The 27163-nt window shown below is 38.7% G+C and overlaps 2 protein-coding genes across 15 annotated transcripts in view; both read left to right on the top strand.

The window, feature by feature from the left end:
* PRKAA1 (protein kinase AMP-activated catalytic subunit alpha 1) overlaps positions 1–4246 on the top strand; it is a 50516-nt gene extending 46270 nt beyond the window's left edge. For all 7 annotated transcript variants that reach the window (XM_040495957.1, XM_040495964.1, XM_040495949.1 and 4 more), the window contains one exon: positions 304–4246. In XM_040495957.1, coding sequence (XP_040351891.1) covers positions 304–548 — 245 coding nt within the window. In that variant the 3' untranslated portion in view covers positions 549–4246. The remainder of the gene's footprint in view (positions 1–303) is intronic.
* A 2042-nt stretch (positions 4247–6288) lies between these two features.
* TTC33 (tetratricopeptide repeat domain 33) overlaps positions 6289–27163 on the top strand; it is a 39767-nt gene continuing 18892 nt past the window's right edge. For 2 of the 8 annotated variants that reach the window (XM_040496031.1, XM_040495977.1), the window contains exons 1-3: positions 6399–6620; positions 8365–8431; positions 11043–11267. In XM_040496031.1, the coding sequence (XP_040351965.1) occupies positions 11047–11267 (221 nt within the window). In that variant the 5' untranslated portion in view covers positions 6399–6620; positions 8365–8431; positions 11043–11046. The other 6 variants (XM_040495997.1, XM_040496004.1, XM_040495985.1 and 3 more) reach the window with 6 other exon arrangements.

Genomic DNA, 27163 nt, shown 5'->3' with positions numbered 1-27163 from the left:
TCAGCTTTTGTTGGGGGGTGGGAGCGCACCTGGGTGGATCAGTCGGTTAAGCATCCAACTCTTGATTTCTGCTCAGGTCATGATCTCACGGTTTGTGAGATTGAGCCCTGTGTTGGGCTGTGTCTGCACTGGCAGCATGGGGCCTGCTTGGGATTCTCTCTCCCTCTCTCTCTGCCCCTCCTCCCCTCCCTCATGCGTGCACTCTCTCTCTCTCTCTCTCTCTCTCAAAATAAACAAAACTTAAAAGAATAAAAATTATGGGGTGTAATGGATTATAATAAATTGAAATTTTTTTTTACCCAGATGAAATTACTGAAGCCAAATCAGGGACTGCTACTCCACAGAGATCAGGATCAGTTAGCAACTATCGATCTTGCCAAAGGAATGATTCAGATGCTGATGCTCAAGGAAAATCCTCAGAAGCTTCACTTACCTCATCTGTGACCTCACTTGACTCTTCTCCTGTTGACTTAACTCCAAGACCTGGAAGTCACACGATAGAATTTTTTGAAATGTGTGCGAATCTAATTAAAATTCTTGCACAGTAAACCTAAAACTTTGCTTATTTCTTTGATAGCAATAAGCATGCATAAAAAATCATAGCCAAATGCTTCCATTTATAATCAAGTTATAATTATAACTGAGGATTGGCCTTTTGGAATGCAATTTGCACAGGAATTGGAACATGATTAATAGTTAAAAGCCTAATGTGCAAAAATGAATTAAGATAATTTTGTTCATTGTTCAGTAGGCATATAGCATAATGTAATTTTCACAATGAATTATAGGTCTCTCAGGCTCACTTGATTTTTGGCTGTTTTATATTTAATGTATACAGGGCTTTGTAGAATATTAATTTACCATAAAGGCCTTCATGTATTATTACAAGTTGATATGTTCTATAATTGCTTCATAAATTTATTCAATAAATATTTGCCTAGAATCCCCAGCGACCTTTATAGGTGATTTGTTTTGGGGGGGTCCTGAACTTCTTACATAGCAGGTATTTTCCAGTAGTGACAGGCTGGACAACTCTTCCATATCTCTTCCCTTAATATTCTTTAGTATATGGTAAGCATATCAAAGATTAAATTAGACATAACTAAAATTTTTTCTTTAGCTTGATAAATCCAAAAACACACAGAACTTACATATTCAGATACTCTAGGCACTAAGTTAAATCTTAAAATTTGTCTCACTATATTCTGTACATAAATTTCTCTTTTTGTCACAAGAGCTGAGTTGCATATGCTATAAATAAATCATGTTTTTGTCAATCTCACAAATTCCGCTGCTCATGTCCGTCAGTATTGAATGTATACAAAAATTTCTGGTCATTCAATTATGTATCTTTTAAATTGATTTAGCACACAGAATATTTCCTACCATTTAAATGCTCAGATAAGACTTTTTCTCCCAAATTTTATCGTGACCATTTTTAAAAACAAAAATAGAAAGGCTATAGGGTGATCACATGTGTATCTACCACTTAGATTCAACACTGGTTAACATTTTGCCACATTTGCTTTATATCTATGTATGTATATAGACATAGTGTACATATGTACGTGTATATAGATATATGTTTTTTTCTCCTTGAACCGTTTGGATGTTGCTGACATACTTATCACCCTCAACATTTCAAGCATCTCCTAAAAAAAAATAACATTTTCCTAAAAACACATAATACTATTATCAGATTAGTAATTCCCTAAAGTCATCTAATCATGCATATTTAGGTTTCCCCAGTTGTCTTCCAAATTTCTTTTATAGCTGGCTATTTCAAACCAGGATTCAGTGAAAATTTAGACATTGCCAGATATGACATTATTACTTCAATAAAATAAGGGAACGAATCAGTTAGTGCTTCTAAATGGTCACATTTGTTTTAGATTTTAATCATTTTTTAAAAAGTAGCATTATGGGAACTGCCTAAAGATGCTTAATTAATCTTTGTAAGATCTCTATACTTTCTTTTCCTTGATCCTTCCTTTTTCATAGTAGCATTCCATAATAGTTGTAAATGAAGATTTAAAGTCACTTCAGTTAAAATTGGTGTCCTGTGTATGCTAATAAAAAATAAAAAGTACTATATCACCCATAATTGCCTTATACTATTTTAACTTCAAGGTATTGATTTTCTTTGGTATCAATCATTTTTCCATTGCAGAAGAGCTATCTTATTTCTCATTTAATACTTTTGTATTATAGGACTATTTTTGGCAAATACAGTGAACACCTTTGTAACCAGACAGTAATATACTCAAGTGTCTTGATAGCTTGCACAGTTAACTATAGTTGTAGATTTGGTTCCAGTACCCCTAGAAACATGCAGTGAATTCAAAAGAAAAATCTTGCTTATGTCCAGGACTTATCTATTCAACTTAGAATCTGAAAGCTGTATAAAATAATAGGAGTGCAACTTAAATACTAAGTTCAAAACTGTATAACTTGTATGTGGCCCTGCATTTTTGGGATATTGATTTAATGTAGGGTCTCTAAATGCAGCATTATGTTCCTGATGTTAAGAACAGAAGACTGTATTTTTGAAAAGTTACAGATTTGTACATAGAACTAAGACATTGTCAGAATGTCTCTATAAGCTGTTGTGGGGAGGTAGTGGGGCGGTGGGGGGGGGGATTGAAAGGAGGAACCAATTAAATAGGACCTTCTAAAAATTGTTAATTTTGTAAACTTTGCTGCTTGTTAAGTTATTGTGATTCCTTTTAGTTACTGAGTTTTATTTTGAAGATATTTAAATATTGCACTTGTACAAATAGTATGATAAATGCACATATTATTGCAGCAGATTCTTTTTTAAGCTGGGATATTTGAAATGACAACTTTTGGTTGAATGTGTCGAGGTTGCATCAGAATTTTCAAAAATTTATTGTAGTTTGCAAATTCTTACTAACTGAAGATGTAAGGGAGTCAATGCAAATGATTTTTAATCTTTTTTTATTATCTTTTCAGCAATTTATATTTTTTGTGATTTATGCAACCATATTTTTACTTTGTCTTGACAACTGAAAGATGTATAAGGTTTTTGCCAGAAATGTACTGTATACATAGTTTTAAATATAACAGATTTTACTGATATGTAAAAATTTTGCCATTAAAATAAATGATTTCTCACCAAGAGGAAATTTTCTACCAGGTTGGGGGATATGGGAGCTTAATATATCTAATTTAAAATAATTTCACTGAAATAAATTCCATTGCTTTTACTTTGATTATATTTTCTCTTGAGATGCTTTTGTAGTTTTTCAGAGTTTTAAATGATTTTATATAAAAAGTCCTGTGCTTTCGCCTTCCCCATCCCCCCTCCAATCCCTGCTTTTTGACCTTGTAGTTTTACCATTCACACTGAATGAATGCTTGGTGGACTGTGGCTAGATGTAGGACTCCATGCATCTATGCTTGGACTGGCATCCTTGGAATGAAAAACAAATGGTGTGCTGTTTAAATCTTTTCCCCTTAATTCTTGTCCATCTCCTCCATACACAGCAGAAGTCTTATTTTCATTGTGAATTCTCCTGACAAGATGAATGAAATTCCACATACAACATAACTATAAATTGGTAATGGGGTAGAAATCAATCTTTGTGGTACAGTATTTCTGAGATGTGTTCGCATATGTTTCAACCGGGGTATATTTAGGTATATAATTTAAAATACCTTGATTTAGAAAGTGGATGATAAAAACATAATTTTTCCTGTTACAGTGTGCTTAAATTTTTAACTTCCGGAAGAATTAAATAAAAAGCACTTATTCCTAGCTGACCATGTGTGCACCTTTTTGACAGTGTGCCTAAATATAAAACATAGTGCTTAAACAAATTTTAACACTCAGACGTGTGATTTTGTGTCAACTAAATTACTGAGTTTTGATTTCATCTAAAAGTTAACCACCTGAACAAAATATTAAGATATATACAATAAAAGCCAAAGTGGTTACCAGTTTTCCTTGGTTGCTAACATTAGATTTGGTTAGAATTCCACTACTGTTAGAATTCAACTGTAATGAAATCTTATATCCCGTATGGCACTGTTAGGCCTTGTGCCAGATTGTTGGCATTCCAAATCGTTAAAATAGTTTGATAATTGTAACAAAAGAAAACAGTACTAAAGAATGTTATGAATAGCACATAAGATTGTTCTTTAGGGAACTTATAAATTGCTCTAGATATTTATTTACCCTGACTGTATAAAACTGTACAATAAATGCTCTTGTTTGAAAAATCAATATTTATTGAACTGTTCTATTGTAGGCAAATAGACTGTTCTACTTATTGTGAATGCCAATAAATGCTAAGTATGATAAATTTAGAGGATTTCTAGCAACTTGGAAGATCATATTATCAATAAATAGCCCGAGAAATGTATTAAATATATTAATAAGTACATCAAGTTCATAGGACAAAGTAAGTAGGGAAGTGGTGGGTGAAGTGTGAAAACTCAGTGTTGGAGGTAGCCTTTATCAGAGTAAAGTTATTTGGGAGATTTAGGAAAGACCCCTAGAAAGGAGTACAGCTTTAAGCACCGCTTAAATTATTCACTCTACAAATTATATCCCCTCATATAGCTACTATGAACCAAGCACTAAGAATGTGACTATAAAGGCATAAATCCTGCTGAATGTCTTGTCCGAGAGACACGTGTTATAAAGGCTTAAAGAAGTATTACAGAAAAGTGCAAATCATAAATATTTGACTTGATGAATTGTCACTGATTTAGGTTTGCAGTGAACACAGTCATGTAAACCTCTACCCTTCTTAAGAAACATTCTACTACCTTTGTATCTTTTATAATTAATGTCAGTAGTTGTATACTCCAAATGATAATACTTCTATGATATGACAGTATAATTGGCAACACTGTCCATTGTTTTCCTGAAGTAACAGGCTCCTTTTGTTCATTTTCATAAGGCCTGTCACATACCCAATCCTGCATAACCAGCTGGACTGCTGGCTGTTTTCTAAATAAGAGTTGCATTCCACACAACAAAAGTGTATACCTCAGTTTATAATGCGATCTCACAATTGCTTTTACTGGTGACATCATACTTCAATACACGGCAAAAGTACTTAATGAGTACTTCCCATTTTGTGATACAGATTAAAAACTACTCCAGGGTCATTTTAATAATTTTTACCGCTTCCTAAAGGACATTCTTGAGTGTTTTTGGTAGTATGAGTGTGGTGGTGAAACTGCAATGACAACTAGCACAGTTTGGTATCATTGCCTTAATACCAGCTGAGCTGTCAGCAGTTTTACCCATCACTGCTTTTCCATTATCAGTGCAAAGTTAACATGGTGAAAAAGGCCAACGAGGTCTTCCTATGAGCATAAAAATAGTTTGAAGAAGCCTTGGCAACCCTCAGGGGTCTGAGGATCACCTTGGAGAATCATTGTTGTACAAGAGCAGTTCTCAATGCGGCAGGGGTGGGTGAACAATTTTTCTTCCAGGAACATTTGGCAATGACTGGAGACGTTTTTGATTGTCACAACTGGAGGTAAAATGGTGGTGGTAGTGGATGCTAACGGCATCTAGTGGGTAGATTCCAGAGATGCAGCTAAATACCCTTCGGGGCACAGGAGACTCCATTTCTCCAACAAAGATTATGCAGTTTGACAAACAACGCTGAGGTTGAAAAAGCATCGTCTACAAAATTGGTCTTCCCTTGCACAAGATAGCCACGTCGATAAATTAACAATCTTTTCAATTTCCTAAACAGTCCCCTGGGTTACGTTTCCCCACTTAATTATTTTCAAGACATAAACTACACCTACGTTTAGGTTTTAATTCTTCTGGGCCCAATTTACTTATGTTTTCCGACGTGAAGCCTACAGTTGAACCAAGGGCCTCCTTGATCTGCTTTATCTGTTCCCCTGAACCCTTTTTCAATGGAGTTTTCCCTTAGTCCTTTGCGTCTAGGCTGGCCTCTCAGCTGGACTGTAAACTCCTTTAAGGCAGGATCCCATTTTAATGCTATGAATTCCCGCCCAAGTCCTTCTCCCCGACCCCCGTTTGTTTTACCTCGCGACTGAACGACTCCCGCAGTCTCACGGGGCCTGATTTTGACTGCGCGCACCTCAACCTGCGCAGCCGCAGTTTCCCGCGCTCCGGCACTGCCGTCGTCCGCGCGCCTGCCGCCCCCGACTGCTGCTAGAGGGCGCTCCGGGTCCGGGCGGCCCGGACTACAGATCCCAGAGGGTAATGGGGTGGAGGCTACCGCAGCGACTTCTGGGATTTGTGGTCCCGGGAAAGGGACTGGCCGACCTTAAGGGCTTTGAGAGTCGCCTCTTCCCTGCCCGCTTCTCTGAGCGGTTCCGACGCCTCGGGTCGGCCAGGCCAGTTTCTTGAGAGACCTGGCATCAAAGGCAGGCAGGTAGGAGGTCGGGCATGTTAGTTTCCGCTTCCGGTCGGTAAAGGGCAAGCACAATGTAAACACGGGACCAGGGGAGTGGTCATTAGGTAACTGAGGGTACGCTGACCGTGGTGGAAGCCCAGGAAGAGGAGGAAAACGAGGCTGGTGGGTCTTGTGGTTAGGGGAGAAAGGACCTTCAGAAGTCGGAGTTGAGACGCGACGGAGGTGCGGCAGAGCCGGGACGCTAAGGTTGGTCTTTAGGGACGAGCATTTCTAGGGGTCGGGCCCTCCCTTACACCAAGGCAGGAGCGGCTTCCGCGTTTCCACGGCGGCGGGTGCGGCTTTGACCTTCCCTTAACGGTGGGAGGAGCGGAACCGAGCTTGCTTCCCACCTCTGGTTGAGCGTGTCTGCAGCTGCTGGCGGCCTGGTGGACTCGCGGGGGACGTCCAGGGCAGCCTTTATGAGCTTCGCATATCTTTATTGTTTTGGAAACGAGAGGAACTTAGTAATACACGTTTCTCTCGCGCGGTGACATTTTCGGGTAAATTGCTTCTTGAATCTCTCACCTCTGAATACATCCCGATACCCGAAGGATCCTGTTTTGATTTCCTAATGGTGTTCATCTAGTGGTTTCTCGCCTTAGGTGCTGCCTCCTCCTATGCAGTGAAGACAGACATTCTCGGTTTGTGGTTGGATAAACTGTCCGACCGACAACAGTAACTGAATGCCTACTGTAGAGATCATTGAACCAGCAAAAGAATTTAGAACACAACATTGTTGTTTAGAGTTTCATGGCATTCATTAACTATGATCCTATGTAGAATAAATTTATGTTTCATGAGTTTAACGTGAAACCTCTGTGATTATGGTTTACCCATATGGTTTCTTATCCGGGTGAAAAAACGTGAAGGCTAAGATGTTGGAGCCTTGTGCATCTAACTATAGATTCAGGAAAACCTTATTTATAAGAAGCTTTAATTTCATGTTCAGATATCCTTAGAGGAACAGCAAACTAGTACTAATTAAGATACCTTAATACCTGAGTATTAAGTTTTTCAGGATAGAAACTGTTTTGCATGTGTCCTAGGACTAACCCGACTTTTATTTTTGAAAACCTGACAGCCTCCCCTCCAGGAAGCCTCAAGAGTCTCCACTGAAGTCATAGTATCCTATTTTGTTTACTCTCCAATAGCACTTATCCTGGAGTGGATTGACTGTACCCTTGTCTCCAGACAGTTGAAGAAAATACAAAACTGTGCTAATGGCCCTTGGTAACAGATTCAGTGGATTTTAACCTCAGTGGCCCTTGATACTGTTTGGTATCTTTATTCATCCCTTATTGTTGATTTTCCTATCTTCCCATTCTCTCTAGTGACTCAGAACTTTTCTTCTCAAGTACTCAGATCTGTTTCTTTTCCCTTTACTTGGAGCCAATGACTAGCCACCTATTTCTCTGGGAAATTTGAAGCTTGGGGTATGAAATCCTTCATTGTCTTTTCCCTCTACCCCTGAACTTGTCTGTACTTTTCACTCAGTATGAACTCTTGTCTGAGAAAATGTATTCTTTTCACTCTCTTCAAGGCTAAACTTGTCAGTTACTAGCAGTCATCAGGCCTTTTATACCCTGTAACCTCATTCTGTCCTGATCTCCACAGCCTCTGGTCTCTAGAAAAGCTTAAAGCATTTGTGGAGGAAAATGGCAGAAACACCTGAGGCGGTGCTGTGCATGGCTTTTCACACGTGCTTGAGAACCACCATCTGGGGACTCAGCCTATGTCTTTGACATTTAGAACAATGGTTCAGGTTGGAGATAGGGGACGGTAATGGGAGTCTGATTACCCATTAATTTTTAAAAAATATATTTGGGTCTCTCTGTTCCTTTTTCCTTTCCTCGCCACCTTAAACCCTGCTTCCAATAATATATAGACCTGGCTGATGGTTTCTAATGTAATTTGACATTAGTGAATACACCAGACTTTCCTCTGTTAACAGCGTTCCCACAGTACCTGGTTCCTCACATTGCTGCTTTAGGAACAGAGTTCATTTGGAAACTTGAAGGCAGCTAATGTAGTCATCCTCATTCTTGTCACTTTTAGGGACAGTCATAAATACAAGAGGTCTTCTTGATATCCTGATGTCTTATGAGACCTTCCTAATGATTTATTTTCTGACATTGTTTTCATTTTGTGCCTCTGGCCTTCTTTTCCATAGTAACCACACTTCATTTTCAGCCATTTCTTGGTTCTTCCCCTAAGTTACTTATAGTCATCTTCAAACATAGGAAACTCATTCTTCTCTATTATAACGGGTCTGGGTAGAGAGTCTGCCATTATCCTGATTTCCTAGTATAGCTTATAATACATTACTACTCTGGGTTGTTTTTTGTTTGTTGTTTTTTTTTAAATAATCCCTGCTCCAGGGGAGAATATGTGGTTCGCCCATATCTGTTTGTGCATTTCTTGATCGCAATAATTTATTGAGACTTCCTTGTATTCATTAGAAACTTAGGCACAAGACCTATAATCTTCTCATCCCTACAAGTTCTGCCATTATCTTAGGCCTTTCCATGTGAATAACCTCATAGTCACCTTTACTTTTTTGTCCCCTCCCTTCTATTGATTACTTATATTTCATTTCAGCCATGTGCCTCAGTGATGAAGACCTTGACACCTGGTAGAACTTATTCACTATTTCGTTTCTCTTCTTCCTTTACTCCTCGAATGCCCATTATTTGATAATCTTATAAAAACATCTGCTTCATTGCTTTTCTTTATCCCCCTGGTTGATTACTCAGTTGATCATAATCTCTTTGGAGTTATGGAGTCCCTTGAGAATGGAAGGAAAGTTTAGACACTCTTCTCCAGAAAACACACAGACATAACAGAAATTTATATGCCTTTCCAGCAGTTTCTCAGTATCTTTAAGCTCATCCATATAATTAGTAAGAGTTCTTGGATCTCATAATAAATTCCTTCTCTAAATAAATACTTGATGAATGCTTTTATGGTTTTCTTTAATTTTGTTCCATCAATTGTCGTTTCTTATCCTTTACGTTTGTGTATCATTGCTGATATACAAAACAGTTTAACATTTGTTATTTAAAAATTATTTTTAATGTTTTATTTATTTTTGAGAGAGAGAGAGAGGGCCAGAGGTCCAGAGGGGAAGAGGCAGAGAGAGAGGGAGACACAGTCTGAAGCAGGCTCTAGGTTCTGAGCTATCAGCACAGGGCCCAGAGTGGGGCTCGAACCCATGAACTGTGAGATCATGACCTGAGCTAAAGTCAGGTGCTCAACTGACTGAGCCATCCAGGTGCCCCTAACATTTGTTATTTTTTAGATTTACCCAGTAGTTCTGTGAATGAAGTTATATACCAAGTTTGACTCTTAAAACTTTTTATTGTGAAAAATTTCAAACGTGTATGAGAGAGGAAAGTACAAGGAATCCTATGTGCATATCACCTAACTGTATCTATTATCAACTCAGAGCAATGTTTTCATCTGTATTTCTCCTGTGTTGTACCCTGCCCCCTCTGGTGATCACTTTGAAACAATTTCTAGATATCATAGGATTCCATGTGAAATATTTTAGTATACATTCCTAAAAGATAATAGTACTGTAATTATGTTTATAGCAAGAATGCTTATCTTTTTGTTATAAACATAATTACAGTACTATTATCAGACCTTAAAAAATAGCAGTAATTTTTTAATACCATCAAGTATTAAATCAGTGTTCCAGTTTTCCCTATTATTTCCTAAATGTTTCCTCCCAATTGGCTTGCTTGAATCCAGAGCTAAACAAAACCCATGCATTATATTTGGTTATTAAATCTTTGAAGTCTCTTTTTACCTCCATCTTTCTCTGTCTCTCTCTCTCTCTGCTTTCCTGGAAGTTTATTTCCTGAAGAAACCAGTTTTATTTTTTAGTTTTTGTTATTTGCTATCTGCATCTCTGGCATGTTATTTAGCACGCTCATCTGCATTCCGTATTTTCTATAAACTGGTAGAGTTTGTTAGACTTGATCTGATACAGGATTAATTTCTGGCAAGGATACTTCATGGGTAGTATGCCACTTCCAACAGGAGATACTTACTGACCAGTTGTGTTCCTTTGTGATGTTAGCACCCTTTGTTGATTATTGCCTTGATCCATTATTTAATTAAGAATTTAGAAAGTGGTGACAGTTAAGCATCTGACTCTTTTTTTCTTTTAATGTTTTACTTTTCTTTTTGAGAGAGAGCGAGTGTGAGCAGGAGAGGGGCAGAGAGAGAGGGCGATAGAGGATCCAGAGTGGGCTCTGAACTAATAGCAGAGAGTCCAATGACGGGTTCGAACTCATGAATGGTGAAATCCTGACCTGAGCCCAAGTTGGACGCTTAGCTGACTGAGCCACCCAGGCTCCCCACGTGTTTGACTCTTGATTTCAGCTCAGGTCAGGATCTCACAGTCAGTTGTAAGATCAAGGTGTGAGATCGAATCCTGCCTGCTTGGAATTCTCTTTCTCCCTTTCCCCGTCCCCTGCATGTGTGCTCTCTCAAAACAAAACAAACCAAAACAACAACAAAAAAACTGGTGACAGTCTGATTCTCTTATCTGTCTTCACCTATCATTTGTAATACTTCTCTAAAGGCCAAATTTGAATTTTAAAGTTGTTTGTTTGTAATTTTCAGAATGGCTTCCTTTGGATGGAAGAGAAGAATTGGGGAGAAGGTCTCAAAGGTCACTTCACAGCAGTTTGAAGCCGAAGCTGCTGATGAGAAGGATGTAGTTGAGAATGAAGAAGGGAGCTGGCTTCATGCGGTTAAACGCAGGAAAGAAAGTCTCCTCGAGGGCTGTGTTGAGAAAAGTAAGCAGCTGAAGGATGAAGGAGCCAGTTTGGTTGAAAATAAAAGGTATGTTTTTGGAGTTTTCTTACAGAGAACAGTTTACATTTCTGACTGCCAGTAATGAGATGAAGAGTTATGAATTCTATAAATTTATGTTTTAAAAATCTGATCTAGGTGCTGCTAAATTCATCAAATAAATAAGTTTTAAAGACATATTTCAGCATTCCCATGGAATCTGAAAGTTTGTAGAAGAGTCTTCAAGATACTTGTAATGTCTGCTTTTGCCATCATTTTTGTTCTGTCTAAATAAGGGTATATGCTAAATGAAATGTAATGCAAATTATTGCTTGATAGGAGAAAGTTTAATTTCTGGAATCTTTCTCTTTGTGTTATTATATACCAGATATATTAGATGTTTCTTGAAGGGTTTTGAGGACATGTACTTTTTTGTTTTTTCAAATAGATGTTCAGTTATCCTTTGCCATTGGCTTTTATATACTTCAGTAAATATGGTTGGTGCACAGGAATTTGACAGTAGTTTCATTTATCCTCAGCCCTATCCTCAGCTAAGCTCTTATGCTTTTCTGTTTACCCTTCACCCTTTTCTTTTTTCCTTTTTTCCCTTTCCTCTTTTTCCTATTCTCTTATTCCTTTTCCCCTGCCTCTGCTTAGGTCTTTCATTGGGACCAAAAATCATTCTTTCACAAATCAGTGGGGAGAGGACCCATTGTTTAGTAGATTGTGTAGAAAAAGCTAGAAGTTTATATATGGGAAAACACAATTCTATATGTAGGAAAGTAAAATACATAGGAAAACAAAATATATATAAAAAATGTATCTAATACCACATACAAAGATGGACTCTAGAGGGATAGAAAATCTCAATGTGAAATGTAAAACTTACACAGTTAATGAAAGAAAATATAGAAGGGTAGCTTTATAACCTAGAGGCAGGAAAGGACTTTTTTTTTTTTTTTTGAAGTTTATTTATTTAGTTAGTTAGTTACTTAGAATGAGAGAGAGCATGTGTGCATGCACAGGCAGGGGAGGGACAGAGAGGAGAGACAGAATCCCAAGCAGGTTCCTCGCCATCAGCACAGAACCTGATGCAGGACTTGAACTCACGAACTGTGAGATCATGACTTGAACTGAGATCAAGAGTTGGACGCTTAACCAACTGTGCCACCCAGGTGCCCCACAACATTTTTATTATTTAAAACTTCAGTTCTATATTAGAGTCGAAAGAAGCTCAACCCACACCCCCCCCCGTATTTCCTCTTATCTAGACTCAAAATTTCCAATAATTGCTTTATTTAGTTATCTTTCTGTACGTAAATATGCACACACTGACATACATAGTTGTATATTTCCAGTTTTTTTGGTGATCTATTTGAAAATAAGTTGTAAACATAATGACACCTCTCTCCTAATTTAGCATGCTTCTTACAAGAATAAGGATATGCTTGGGACTCCTGGCTGGCTCCCTTGGTGGAGCATGTTGCTCTTTATCTTGATCTTGGTCATGAGTTCAAGCCCCACATTGGGCATGGAGACTACTTCAAGAAAGAATAAGGAAATTCTTTTATTAAACACAATAACTGTTAACTCTATGAATGTTAATGTTAACATTCCTATAAACTAATATGCAGCCCATATTTAGTTTTTTCTAATTTTCACTGAAACGTCTTTTACAATATTTTTTAAAAACCAGGATCCAATCAGAGTTCATACGTTTCATTTGGCGATTATATCTCTTTAGTGTTTATGTAGGTCCTCTACTGTATCCCCCATGATAATGACTTTTTGAAGAGTCTAGACCAATTTTCTATTTGATTGTTCCCTTATGGATGTCACTTAACTTGTTTCTCTTTCTCACATGTTTCTTGTAAACTGAGGTGTGGAGGTTTGATTTAGATTCTGAGTAACCTTTTTGGCAAGAATACTTAAGAGTTATGTTTGTGCTTTCTATTGCATCATATTGGGAGATAAATAACAGCAGGTTGTTAGCAATGCGGCTGTTTGAAAGACATCATGCCTGTGTCAGTCAGTTTGCTGTGTTTAATATCTGCTGAAAGTCATATTTTTATAAAATTTTGAAACATTTATCCTTAGTGAAGGAAATACATCGTATTAAGAGAATTAATCAGCATGAGGACTGTTGTTTTATTTGCACTATGAATATGATTTTGAGAAGATGTATGGTCAGCAGTAGTATCTGAATAGGTCTTTGTTTAGGACAGAAAATTCTTCAGATCATCCAGAGATCTAAAGTCAGGTCTGTGTGCCTTTGGTATCTTCCATGTGATAAAGAAGAAGTTGAGAAATTAAAAGAAGTAGTACTGAGCAAAAAGCAAATTTCTTTTCTTTGCTCCTTTTTTCTTCTTTCTTAATTAAATTTTGTCAGGGTGGTTATAAGATTCCTTGTTAATCATTTTTTAAAAAATATTTTTTAACATCTATTCATTTTTGAGAGTGAGAAAGACAGAGCATGAGCAGGGGAGGGGCAGAGAGAGAGAGGGAGACACAGAATCTGAAACAGGCTCCAGGCTCCTAGCTGCCAGCACAGAGTCCGCTGTGGGGCTCGAACTCACGTACTGCGAGATTGTGACCTGAGCCGAAGTCGGATGCTTAACCAACTGAGCCACCCAGGCGCCCCCTTGTTAATCATTTTTGTCATGAATGAGTCAGAGTTGAGGAAGAAGCATTTTAGTGTCTAGGTCTGTTTTTATTTTAGATTCTTGCAGTAGTCTTTTATTACTATATTTTAATATAAGATATCAAAAGATGCCTAAACTATAGTATGTTAGCACCTCAAATTGGAAATGAGATAGAAAATAAATAACAGTCAAGGACAATTAACAGCTTAACAGTCTAGTGTTACTTTGTGAATTCTCATTTGTGGTATTTTAGCCATAAAAACTTTTTCTTTTGTAGAACTTTGCAAGATTGACCATTCTTAGTCAGAAGAAACCAACTATAAATTTTCCACATTTATGAAATCATTTGCAGAACATCCATAAAACATCTTTAGAAATTCCTGTAAATGCCTGTTAAAAGTTCATTAACTTTGTTTTTGCCTTTTTCTCTAGACCACACTAGTGCAGAAGGGAAAAGCTATTCAGTTATTGCCATGGGAGTCCCTGTGAATTTCCTGTGGTAGAGGAGAGCTATCCACTGTGTAGATAAACAAAATAACTCTTGTTTTCTGCCTGCATGTCAAAACATTGAGTCATTTCACCAAAATCAGCTGGGTTGGATGCTTTATTTTGAATGGAGAACACGGTGAGATGATTAAGTTTTTTGCTGGTTAGCATTTGTTTTGGAGTATACATACACAGCTTAGGAGAGAACTAAACAGAATAAAAAGAATCTGGTGGAATTGAATGGTTTGGCTACTCTATGCCAAAACTAAATAAAAATAATACTTTAAAAATATCTGAGATAAAAAGCATACATAAGATAATGTTAAACTTCATTTAAGTAATATGAGGAATAAAAAAAATAAGGAGGGACAGTGAAGCTAAATTAAACAACAATTACCACAACCCCCCCAGTCCCTGTCTTTGAATCAACTTAATCTTTCAGCATTCTCATTTTTACTACATTTTAGTCACACCAGCCTTCCTTGGGTTTTTGAACACAGTTCTGATACAGCTTTGTCTCCTGACACCTCTGTCTGAAAAGTTCTTGTCTTCTGTTTTCTGATGTCTGTCTTCTTGTCCTTCTGATCTCTGCGCACATGTTTTCATCTCTGTGAGCCCCTCTCTGGGCATCCAGTTGGAAGTAGTACCCCCAGGCCCCCTTGGTCTTTAATCACGTGAACCTTTTTTGTTAGCATTTCTCCCTTTTTGAAGTTACCTTATACACTTATTTAGCTATTTGCTCATATGTTATCTGTTTCTCTTCTGTAGGAATGTGAGTTCCAGGAAAGTAGGGACTTTGTGTGACTTTTCTATAATATCTTCAGCACTTAGAACAATTTGTGGCACCTACCAGACCCCCAGTCAATATATGTTAAATATTTATAAAACTACATTTTATTTGCTATATTGTGGCCAAATAGGTGTTTTGTGGGTTAACTACCATTTGTTTAATTGTATCTACAGGAATATACATTTGTAAAAAATATTTATTTATTTTGAGAGAGGGAGCATGTGCATGAGCAGGGAGAGGGGCAGAGAGAGGAGGGAGAGAGAATCCAATCCCTGTCAGCGTAGAGCCTGATGTGGGGCTCAGTTTCACGAACTTTGAGATCATGATCTGAACTGAAATCAAGTTAGATGCTTAACGACTAAGCCACCCAAGCTATAGGAATGTACATTTTTAAACTCCAAATTAGAACACAGTATTTTATTTTTTATTTCATATCCCAGCCCCAAAGGGCCTTTGGGATTAGAAGTTTCCTACCCTCCTCTTGCATGAGAATATGGCAGTTGGGGATCATTGCTCTTTTCTGAGTCTCATTTCTTTCCTCATAACCCACACTTCTCCCTATTATATCATCCTCTGGGAAACCAGATGGATCCTAGTGTCTTGCTGAATTCAGGAGCTGGAGATGGGGTTTTAGAGAGGCTGAGGCAGCTAGAAGTTGTGGAGCAGAATACCAGAGAAGAGGGGGCTCCTCAGAGGAAGTGCTCTAGAAATCTGTACGAGGTCCCCTGTATTTGTTGAACATTAAGCCATTCAGCTATGGGGGAAATTCCACAAGTCCAGCAAACTGACTGGGGAGTTGTAAGCTGAATCATTCCAGAGTTCATACAGAGCAGAGAGACATTCAAGCTTCATCCACAGAGTGGAGAGTCTTTGGTGGTCACCGGTGACATTCACTAAAGTCCCCAAAGGAGATACGCCATACTAGAACAACTATACTATCCCTGGAGGGAGGGGTATGATAGACCTTCCCTAGCAGAGCTCAAAAACAGGTTTTGAAAGGTTTCAACTCATATAGAAGTTATTTAAATGCCTGCCAGAGTAGTCAAAAATTTCCAGTCAGCTGCATAACATTTACAAATAGCTAGCATTTGGTGAAAAATTACTAGACGTGCTGAGGAGGAGAAAAGTGACTTGTAAACAGGAGAAAAACCAACTGACAGAAACAGATTCAGAAATAAGATAGATGACGGAAATAGCAGATGAAGACTTTACAGTGGTAATATAACTGTTCAAATACTTAAAAGGAAACATGAACCTCATCAGGAGTGAAATGAAAGATAAACAAATGGCACATCTAGAGGTGAAAGATACAGTATCCAAAATAAAAATACACTTAATGGTATTAACAGCTATGCTAGTTGAGTCCTTTGACAAGCAGATGCCAAGAGCAGATTAAGTATGCAAAGATTTTATTAGCGGAAACATCTGAATGAAAGAAAATGGGAAGGGAGCTGGGTTATTTGGGAGAGCCATCAGACCACGGTGTCTGACCCGGAGTGAAAGAGAAAAAGAAGGATATTTGAGTGGAAGCATCTTAGGCAAGACCTTGGGTACTCTTCCAAGTCCAGGTCATCTATAAGGGAAGTCCCATGGCCTCCAGCGAATGGGCCCATCTTACTGTCACCTGCTATTCTCAGTCAGTGCGGGGAACAGCCCATGGGAAACATCCTTGCTGCAGATGTGGCTGTGGATTTCAAAGTGTAGCAGCGGAGGTGAAGGTCTAGTTAAAGTAATAGGATGACATTTTTAAGGTTCTGAAAGAAAATAAAATTATCGGCTTAGAATGATATATGCCACAAAAAATATCTTTCAAAAATAAAGGCAAATGCGCCTGGGCAGCTCAGTCAGTTAAGCGTCCAGCTCGTGATTTCAGCTCAGGTCATGATCTCACGGTTTGTGAGATTGAGCTCCACGCAGGGCTCTGCACTGACCGCATGGAGCCTGACAACAGGGATTCTCTCTCCCTCTCTCTTGGCCCCTCCCTTGCACTCTCTCCCTCTCTCTCAAAATAAATAAACTTAAAATAATTAAAATAAGGCAAAATAACTTTATCAAACAAAAGCTGAAGTAACTCATTGCCAGTAAGCCTACGCTTCAAAAAATATTAAAAGAAACTCTTCAGGGGGAAGAAAATGGTATGAAATGAAATTTGTATCTAAACAGAACAATAAGGGGGCACCTGGGTGGCTCAGTTGGTTAAGCGTCCAACTTCGGCTCAGGTCATGATCTTGAGGTTTGTGAGTTCAAGCCCTGTGTCAGACTCTGTGTTGACAGCTTGCTCAGAACTGGAGCCTGCTCCAGATTCTGTCTCCCTTTCTCTCTGCCCCTCTCCCGCTCACATTCTGTCTCTGTCTCTCTCAAAAATAAATAAACATTAAAAAAAATTTTTAAACAGAAGAATAATGGGTGCTAGAAATGATAAATAAACATGGGTAAGTATGAAGACTTTTTAAGTTTTAGAATTCTTTTAAAGGATAATTGATTTTAAAAAACTAGCAACATGTTCCTCAAAAAACTAAAACTAGAACTACCCTACGACCCAGTGATTGCATTACTAGGCGTTTATCTAAGGGATACAGCTGTGCTCTTTTGAAGGGACACATGCACCCCCATGTTTATAGCAGCACTATCAACAATAGCCAAAGTATGGAAAGATCCCAAATGTCCATCGCTGGATGAATAGATAAAGAAGATATGGTATATATATACAATGGAGTATTACTCGGCAATCAAAAAAAGAATGAAATCTTGCCATTTGCAACTACGTGGATGGAAACGAAGGGTATTATGCTAAGCAAAATTAGTCAGAGAAAGACAAATATCATATGACTCCACCCATATGAGGACTTTAAGAGACAAAACAGATGAACATAAGGGAAGGGAAACAAAAAGAATATAAAAACAGGGAGGGGGACAAAACAGAAGAGTCTCATAAATATGGAAAACAAACTGAGGGTTACTGGAGGGGTTGTGGGAGGGGAGGATGGGCTAAATGGGTAAGGGGCACTAAGGAATCTACTCCTGAAATCAGTGTTGCCCTATATGCTAACTAATTTGGATGTAAATTTACAAAAATAAATAAAATTTAAAAAATAAATAAACTGGCAACATATTAGAGATTTATTACGTGCAGAAGTAAATACATGACAACAGTAGTAATTGAGCAGGCAGAGGTAAAAGGAATTATATTGCTACTAGGCTCTTATAGTATATGTGAAGTAGTATAGTGTTATTTGAACCTAAACTCTAGAGCAACCACGAAAAATAATAGGAAGAAGGTCATAAGCCAAGGGTGGAGATAAAATGAAACATTGGAAAGTGAAATTTTTAAAAAGTACCATTTACAGTACCATCCCCAAACAAAATTATTAGAAAAAAATTCAACAAAATATGTGTAAGAACTGTACATGGTAAACTATGGAACATTGGTAAGAAAAATTCAAGGAACTGAGATAAATATATACATGTATATCTATACATATTTGTATTGTATATGTATATTTATTCCATACACATATACACACATGTATATATTTATACACACATACATGCATCTATTTACACACACATACATATAGATGTACATATTTATACACATATATACACATATATGTATATATTTATACATACACATATACACACACACACATATATATATACCCAGTTCATGAATCAGAAGATGACGTTCTGTTAAGATGTTAGTTCTCCCCGGGGCGCCTGGGTGGCTCTGTCGGTTGAGCATCCGACTTCGGCTCAGGTCATGATCTCACGGCTTGTGAGTTCGAGCCCCGTGTTGGGCTCTGTGCTGACAGCTCAGAGCCTGGAGCCTGCTTTGGATTCTGTGTCTCCCTCTCTCTCTGCCCCTAACCCACTCTCATTCTGTCTCTGTCTCTCTCAAAAAGAAATAAGCATTAAAAAAAAAAAATGTTAGTTCTCCCCAAATTGAGCTGTAAACTCGATGCAGTTCCCATCAAAACCCTAGCAATCTTGATTTTGTAGTAATTGACAAGCTTATGCTAAAATTTATGTGGAAATGTGAAGAATCTAGACTGGCCAAAACAATTTTACATAATAAAAAAGACTTAGAGAACTTACGCTACTTTATTTTGTCACCATGTTTTTTATTTTATTTTTGTTTTTAGAAGATTCGCTTTTTTTAAAACTTATTTATTTATTTTGAGAGAGAGAGAGTGGGGGAGGGGCAGAGAGAGAGAATCCCAAGCCGGCTCTGTGCTAATAGCACAGGTCTCACTCTCACGAACTGTCATCACCACATTCTTGAATGCTGTACCTGTATAGTTTTAGTGTAAGAATGGACATCTGCAGATCGTAAAGAATATAAAATACAGAAATGACTCGCATTTATGCAGTGAATTGATCAAAGTTAAAGCTTCTGGTTATCAAAAGACATAATTAAGGAAATGGAAAGTCAGGCCACAGACTGCAAGAAAATATTTATAATACATATATCTGACATAAGACGTTTTCCTAGGCTATGTAAGGCACTCTCACAACTCACTGGTAAGACACTATCCAATTAAAGAGTGGATACAAAATTTGACCTGAAGCTCTACAAAAGAAGATAGATGAATAGCCAGTAAGCACATGAAAAGCTGCTCAGCATGATTAGTCACCAGAAAACTTCACATTCAAATCACAGCATACTAGTACATAACCACTGGAATGGTAAAATTGAAAAGACTGGCAATATCAAGCAAGGATGTGGAGCAACTCAAAGTTTCATATGTTGCATATGAAAATGTGAAATAGTTTCACTACTTTGGAAAACAGTCTGGCTGTTTTGTGAAGTTAAACATACACCTTACCATACAATCCAGCAGTCTGCTCCTTCCTAGATATTTATTCAGGAGAAAGGAAAACATATATTCACTCAAAGACTTATCTAACAATGTTCCTAGTAGTTTTATTCCTAGTGCCCATGAAATGGAAACAGTCAAAATGTCCATCAACAGGTAAATGGATAAACAACTTTTTGTGTATCCATCCAATAGTATCCTATGGAATAATGAAAAGGAATGATTGATGCATCCAGAATTACTGTGCTCAGAGAACGAAATTGGAAAGAGTGCACACTATCTAATTTCATCTGTGTACATCTCTTTAAAGACACATCTAATCTATAGTGACAATCCTATTGAGTGATGAAAAGGAACGATTAATGCATCCAAAAATCAGTATGTTCAGAGAAAGAAGTCAGGAAGAGGGCATACTCTCTGATTCCATCTATGTACATTTCTAAAGACAAATATAATCTATAGTGACAGAATATCAGTGGTTGTCTGGAACCAGAAATTGGGGTGGGTTGACTGTGAAAGGGCATAGGGAACTTTTGCATTCTTTGTTATGATGGTTGGGGTATTTACATAAGTATACACATTAGTAAAAACTCGAAGAGTATGCTTAGAATGGGTACATGTTTTGTCATCTAAATTATACTCCAGTAAATATGATTAAAAAAATCAGCCTTGAGTGCTTGATAAATGTAAAATAATTCTTTATTTGTTTCATTTATCTCTATGTTCAGGATATATTTTTGTTCTGTATTTGCTGTTATTTTGCAAGTTAATTGATACAATGATTTCAATTTCAAGAAGACTCTGACTCTGGATATTGTGTATTTGGGGGTCTCGATCATTTTATCACCATTTTATCACCCTGTTGGCCTTCTTAGTTACCTCCTGTGCTCTGGAAGCAGTGGCAGAAGTCCCCAGTCTTAATCTGGAAGTGGGGAGGGGAATTTCACAGTTGTGTGTATTCCCATTTCTTGGGTTGGAATCTCTCCTCCTCAAGTCACCATCTTAAAGGTTGTAAAAAATTAAGTCGCCGTTCTTAGGTTGGATTTTTTGTAAAATGATGACATGGATTAAGTACATCAAAATGTGGAAGAGCTTGAACTTGGCATGAGTACTAATCATTAGACTGGTGGAGAAGTAGGGGTGCCTCTAGAGGAACCCCTAGAGGTTGAATGACAAGAGGAAGCTATTTCTACTTCCTAGGATACAAACTTTTGCTTCCTTGTGATTCCCTTTCTCTGGTCCGTCCTTCCTTCGTCTTTTTTACGCTTGATATTTTCTCATTTATTTAGCACTTAAAGGGTTGTTGAACAGTGAAATGTAGCACAATCCAAGTATGTTAATGTCACCCTTCCTTCAAAGGCAGCACAGTTCTTTAGCATTACAGAACCTCCTGCTGTCAGTTTACTTCATTAGTAACTAACTGTAACTACTCTTGGAAGACTTCAGTTTGCAATAGAATGGGTTTTAAGATCTGAAGTTCTACCTTACAGTGTTTATGATTCTTTGTAACCAAAATCTGGTGTATTCTTCTATCTAACCAGTAAGTAATTTTGACGCTTAACAGAGACAGTATTGTGAGTATAGTGGTTTAAGAGTGTGGAGTTTGAAGTCATTTTACCTCCCTTCAGATCCTAGCTTTATCATTTCTATCTATATAACCTTTGGCAGATTATTAACTTTTAGTATTAATTTCCTCATATGTAAAATGGTGAGCCTTCTCTCATAGACTATTTGGGGGATTAAAAGGCAAGTTAATGTAAAGGAGATTAACATGGCACCTAGCATCTGGGAAACATTCAATAAATGTATTTCAGATATTATATTTTAGGATTTTATATGTGATTGGCACATTTCATGTAATATTAAGACTTTTTATGAGTTATTTTGTTCAGATGTCATTTTCTAGAATTGTTACTAACTGGGATATGCACCTTTTCAAGAGTCGCAGGTTGAGTCCCAACTTTGAAATGTTGGCTTTTAAGGTTTCAACCACTAGATGGTGATATTTGATTATGTAGCTAAGTTAGATTTTTCTCTGTGGGAATTAGTGTGTATGTGTGTGAAGCAGATATATCATTAGAATTTACCATGAATTTTGTCTCTTGTCTCGAAAAGTATACCTACCAAAACGAACATGAGGGCGATCTGGCCTTATGATAAGCATTTTACTGGCATCTGCATGAATCTAATGACTGATCTTCATTTTAATGTTATCTGTTCCTCTCTTTGGCTTCTTCTCACTGGTATACAAACATACCCTGATAACAACCATTTAAAAAGCTTTTCTTGATTCCTACCATTTCTTTGCTCCCCTTTCACCATAAACTCCATTCTTTTTTTTTATGTTTATTTTTGAGAGAGACAGAGACAGAATGAGAGTGGGTTAGGGGCAGAGAGAGAGGGAGACACAGAATCCAAAGCAGGCTCCAGTCTCCGAGCTGTCAGCACGGAGCCCGATGCGGGGCTCGAACTCACGAGCTGTGAGATCATGACCTGAGCTGAAGTCGGTCGCTCAACCCACTGAGCCACAAACTCCGTTTCTTGATGAATCATCCTCTGGGTCCATTGCAGTCAGGTTTCTGTTCCCACTGGTCCCCTGAAGCCACTCTTGTTATATGGCCTTTATGTTGTCAAATCCAGTCATCATGTCTCTGTTCTCATTTATTACTGTGCCTCTCGTCGTTCAGCATAGTTGACCACTGTCTTCCTAAATACACTGCTCTCTCATCTACAGAACACCACACTGATGGTTTTTCTTTTGTTTCACCGCCCACTTCTTAATCTTCTTTGCTTCCTGTTTTCTTGTCTTCATTTTCTAAATATTGGTGGGCCATAGTATTTAGAAAGTACTTCTCTTTTCTATGTCCATTTTTTCCCTTCTTAAACTTATATAGTCTCCTGCTTTCAGTGTGCCGTCTCTATACTGATGACTGCCAAATATGTCTGCAGTGCTATCTTCCCACCTGAATTCCAGACTCTTAAATCTCCAGTGCTTACTTTATACCCACTTGGATATCTAATTAGTATCTGAAACTTAACATGTCCTAAGCAGAGGTCTTGATTCCCTGACCCCCCCCCCCCCCCCCTGCTACACACACACACAAATATCTGGTCTTTTTTAGTCTTCCCCATGTCAGTAAAAGGCATCACTGTTTACCCAGTTACTTATGCCCAAAAGCCAGGGGTCAACTCTGCTGTGCATGTGCCATTACAGAGCTAATCAACCCCAGTCACCTCCAGCTCCCTGCCCTTCATGCTGTTCTTACGGCCATAAAGCCTGGGCGGCGGCTGCTGTTGTTACAGACCAACAGCCCCCGTTCGTGGTGCTAACTGACAATCAAAGACCATCCATCACACCTTGACACTGGCCAGCTTGGACCTGTAGGTGCTCAGACGGGACCGGGTTACGACTCTGTGGGGTAGAATTTGACGGATGGGAAACAGGGTATGGGAGGGAGCCTGCAGATAAATTCTTTTCCCTTCTTCCCCTCACTGGACAGTTTCCAAGGCACACAGGTTTTATACAGGCTTCTGAAGAAGTTCTACAAGATTAGCAGTCATCTGTTTGTTTTTTAAGCTGTTGCCAGCCTAGCAGATGCCTTGTATTTATTCTCCCTCCTTCCGGCCTCACTTCTTTTTCCCCTCACTCTTGCTTCCCTGGGATCCTACCCCCACAAAGTAGAAGCTTAGGCCCCCGGGCTCTATTTCCCTGGGAACTCAAGCTAAGACATCATCCTGGATTTCCTTTCTTTTTTTTTACTCTTCATATCCAGTCCAAGTTAGAGTGACTTTATTTTTTAAACATATTTTCAATCTTTTTTATCCTCTCCTCTGTTTTCGTGGCTGTCCTCCTAATCTAATCCCCTGTCATGTCTTACCTGCATCATTCAAGTAGTCTCCTAACTGCTCTCCCTGTGCTCCTTCTTACACCCCTACAGACCACTCTCTCTGGGCCTCACTGATTTTTTCAAGATGTAAAGCAAGTCTGTATGTTTATTGCACAAAAACTCTGCAGATTCCTCATCACACGTACAGTTAGAGCCGGGGCTTTGGGTCTACACCTCCCATTCCCCTTCCTCCTCCTCCATAGCCATGCCGGTTTCCTTTCATTTCCTCAAAACTTGGGGTGTTTGGCCCTCTCTTGGCTTGGGCTCTTCCTTTGTCTGGAGTGACCTTTTTCCAGATCTTCAATTAGCTGACCACTTTTGGTTAGTCAGATCGCGGCTCAGATGCCTTCCTAGAGAGACTTTTTCTGACCACATGTTCAGAGTAGCTATCCAGTGACCTCCCTTTCACATCCCCCCCCCCCCCCCCGCTTGTTTGTTTTTTTTTGTTTTTTTTTTTAATCACACTTACCATAGTTTAAGTTAGGCTTGTTGTTTTTCCCTGCCTTTTTCCTGCCTGTGAACATTCTAGAATGTAAGATCTAGAAAAACGGTAGGGTCATTTTATATCTTGTTGAGTACCCAGTACCCAGAATACTACCTGGGCCAGAGTAGATGTTTAATAAATGTTTATTAAATGAATAAGCTGATGACTATAGAGCTCATTAAACCTGAAGCTGTCATAAATTGGAAATCTAATTGGGAGCAAAGTAGTTAAACACTTTGACATTTCTGTCTGATAAATGAGTGTGCTAACTTATTTGGCTTGCTCACCAGCTGTTCCTTACCTCAGCATAGGGTATTGTCTCACCCTGCCCCTACGCAGGCCCTGCAGCCATTCTAGTTGCTTCCTGCCTTGGCTGGTTCCCCAGCACACTGTCAAGGTTGTCTTTAAACTGGCCAAGTCAAACTCTGGTCATTTATTAACCATAGTGACTTTAAACCAAGTTTTTATCTTTTAATGCTTCCTATCCGACAGCCTCAGCTGGGCTGTGTCTGTTCGGTGCGTTCCAAACTGAAGTTGAATTAAGAGATATGCTGTAGGAGCCATGAGAGACCATCGATGTTATTACGTGCCAGGCTTCCTGCGATCCCCAAATGGAGGACCTGGGCGGTGCCACCCTTTATTTGTAGGCCAGGGGAAGTCTGTCAAAGAGAGAAATGAAAAATGAGGGCGGAGAGGGAATTCAGTAAGCTTATGATAGTGAAGTCAGTGCCCACCGGTTGCTGCTTCTCTCTAGCCAGTGGAAAACAGCTCATTGTTCCTTGAAACTTTTGCATGTTTTGTGGGCAGAAAGCACTTTTCACTTAGCTGTGCCTCTGCTGCCGCCAATGCCAATGGCTTCAAAATAAAAGCAGCACGGTTTGGGGGGGTGCAGTGGACATTTTCCCCCCTCAAATCTGTGTGCCTGTTTTTTGCACATGTATATGTTTATATGTGTGTCTGTGTCAACATGCTGCCTAATGAAAAGAGGAAACAGAACTAGTGATGGTCAATGTCACTTCAAACTTCTTAGTTTACTTTGTACTTTGTGATAATGTAAGCAGCTTTGGGGTTGGAGGGCGGGGGTGGGGTAAGCCACCCTGTTTCCCAGCAGTAGTGCTGTTGGCATTTTGGGCACGACGGGCTTTTGGTGTTTGTCGGTCAGGGTGGCCCTCTGCCTTGCCAGATGTTAACATCCCTGAACCCTTGTCACTAGGCCTCCAGTGACAACCAAAAATGCCTCCATAAATTGATATAAATGCCTACCTTGGGGTGATAAATGTTCCTGGTTGAGTTAGGCAGAAAATAGGACTGAAAGTAAAAAGGATATTTGATAAATGTGACAGAAACAGTGGTTGGACCAAGTAGTGCAGGGGTTGGCAAACCACAGCCTGTTTTTATAAAGTTTTATTGGATGCAGACATGCACATTTGTGTAAGATGATGATGTGTATGATGATGTTCTGTGGCTGATTTTTGTGCTACAGCAGAATTGAGCAGCTGTGAAGGAGACTGTATGGTCCACAAAACCTAAAATACTCATGGACCTTTGCTGTGCTGACCTTGGTCTCTGGACCAGCTGCTTCGTCAAAAGCCACAAAGACTCCTGAAACCTCACACATCCCGGGGCTTTAAAGTCCTCTGCCTAGAATTAAAAACAAAAACTTAATATTTATTTATTTTTGAGAGAGAGAGAGAGAGAGAGAGAGAGGGAGAGAGGGAGAGAGACAGACAGCGTGAGCAGAGGAGGGGCAGAGAGAGAGGGTAACAGAATATGAAGCAGGCTCTGGGCTCTGATCTGTCAACACAGAGCCTGATGTGGGGCTTGAGCTCATGAACTGCAAGATCATGACTTGAGCCAAAGTTGGACACTTAATCGACTGAGCCACCCAGGTGCCCCTCTACCTAGAATTTTAATCTCTTGGTTCTTTCCACCCATATTCCTATTTCCCTTGTCTTGGGATTTCTTGTGATTTCTGTATCTGGAGTGGTAAGATGGAACAAAGTAAGAATTAAACTATTTCCTGCTTTTGTTGTAAGGTAAAATTTGTTTGTATTTCTTTCCATTTTTTTCCTGAGGTATTTTCATCATACTAGCTCTTGTCTCCTCTTTTCATGTCTTTCATGCTTTTCTTTGCTGTCTTTCAAGACTTCTTTTGGAGAAGGTAAGACAAATGAGGTAGATAGAATCTGGAATATTAGCACCTTCTGTGTGCCTGGCCATGTTCTGGGTGTTGTAGATACAAGTGAATCTACCTTTTGGTCCCTGAACTCATTAGTGAAGAGAAGATAAAAATGCATGGAAGAATTAGAGAAAAATTCAATGGAAGACAACAATGGGGTAGTTGGAAAAGTATTAGTCTTGTAATTGAACTAGCTTCAGATCATGGCTTTTACAGGGTTAATACCATTTGTCCTGTAGCTGCTCTCTACCTTTGTTTCCTCATCAGTAAAATGAGAACAAGCAATGCCAATCGTGTGAGCACGAAGTGAATGAACTTTTCGTGAGAATAGTTGTTTGTTAAGTGATTGTACAGAAAGTACTTTGTAAAACAAATACTATGGGAATAAAAGTGTTACTCTGTGATCATGTAAGTGCTACTCATGGTCTTCATGATAAACAGAATTTTAATTTGGTCTTGGAGAGAGAGAGCCTTTGAATAAGTGAAGAGGAGGAGGAATGAAATCCTAGATGTGCTTCTGTTTGTGTACTGCTCAGCCCACATGAACAGGAACATGATATGTGGGTAGGGAATGGGCGAATGTGCAGCCAGCAGGGAGCAAAGGTGGGGATGGGGCGTCATAGAAAACAGATTGGACTGATAAGCTAATACTGGAAAAAATA

The sequence above is a fragment of the Herpailurus yagouaroundi genome, unplaced genomic scaffold, assembly GCF_014898765.1.
Source record: "Herpailurus yagouaroundi ecotype Mexico unplaced genomic scaffold, PumYag 29, whole genome shotgun sequence".
In the NCBI taxonomy this organism is placed as follows: Eukaryota; Metazoa; Chordata; class Mammalia; order Carnivora; family Felidae; genus Herpailurus; species Herpailurus yagouaroundi.
Note: the sequence above shows the minus strand (reverse complement) of the source record. Positions and strands in the feature narration are given on the sequence as shown.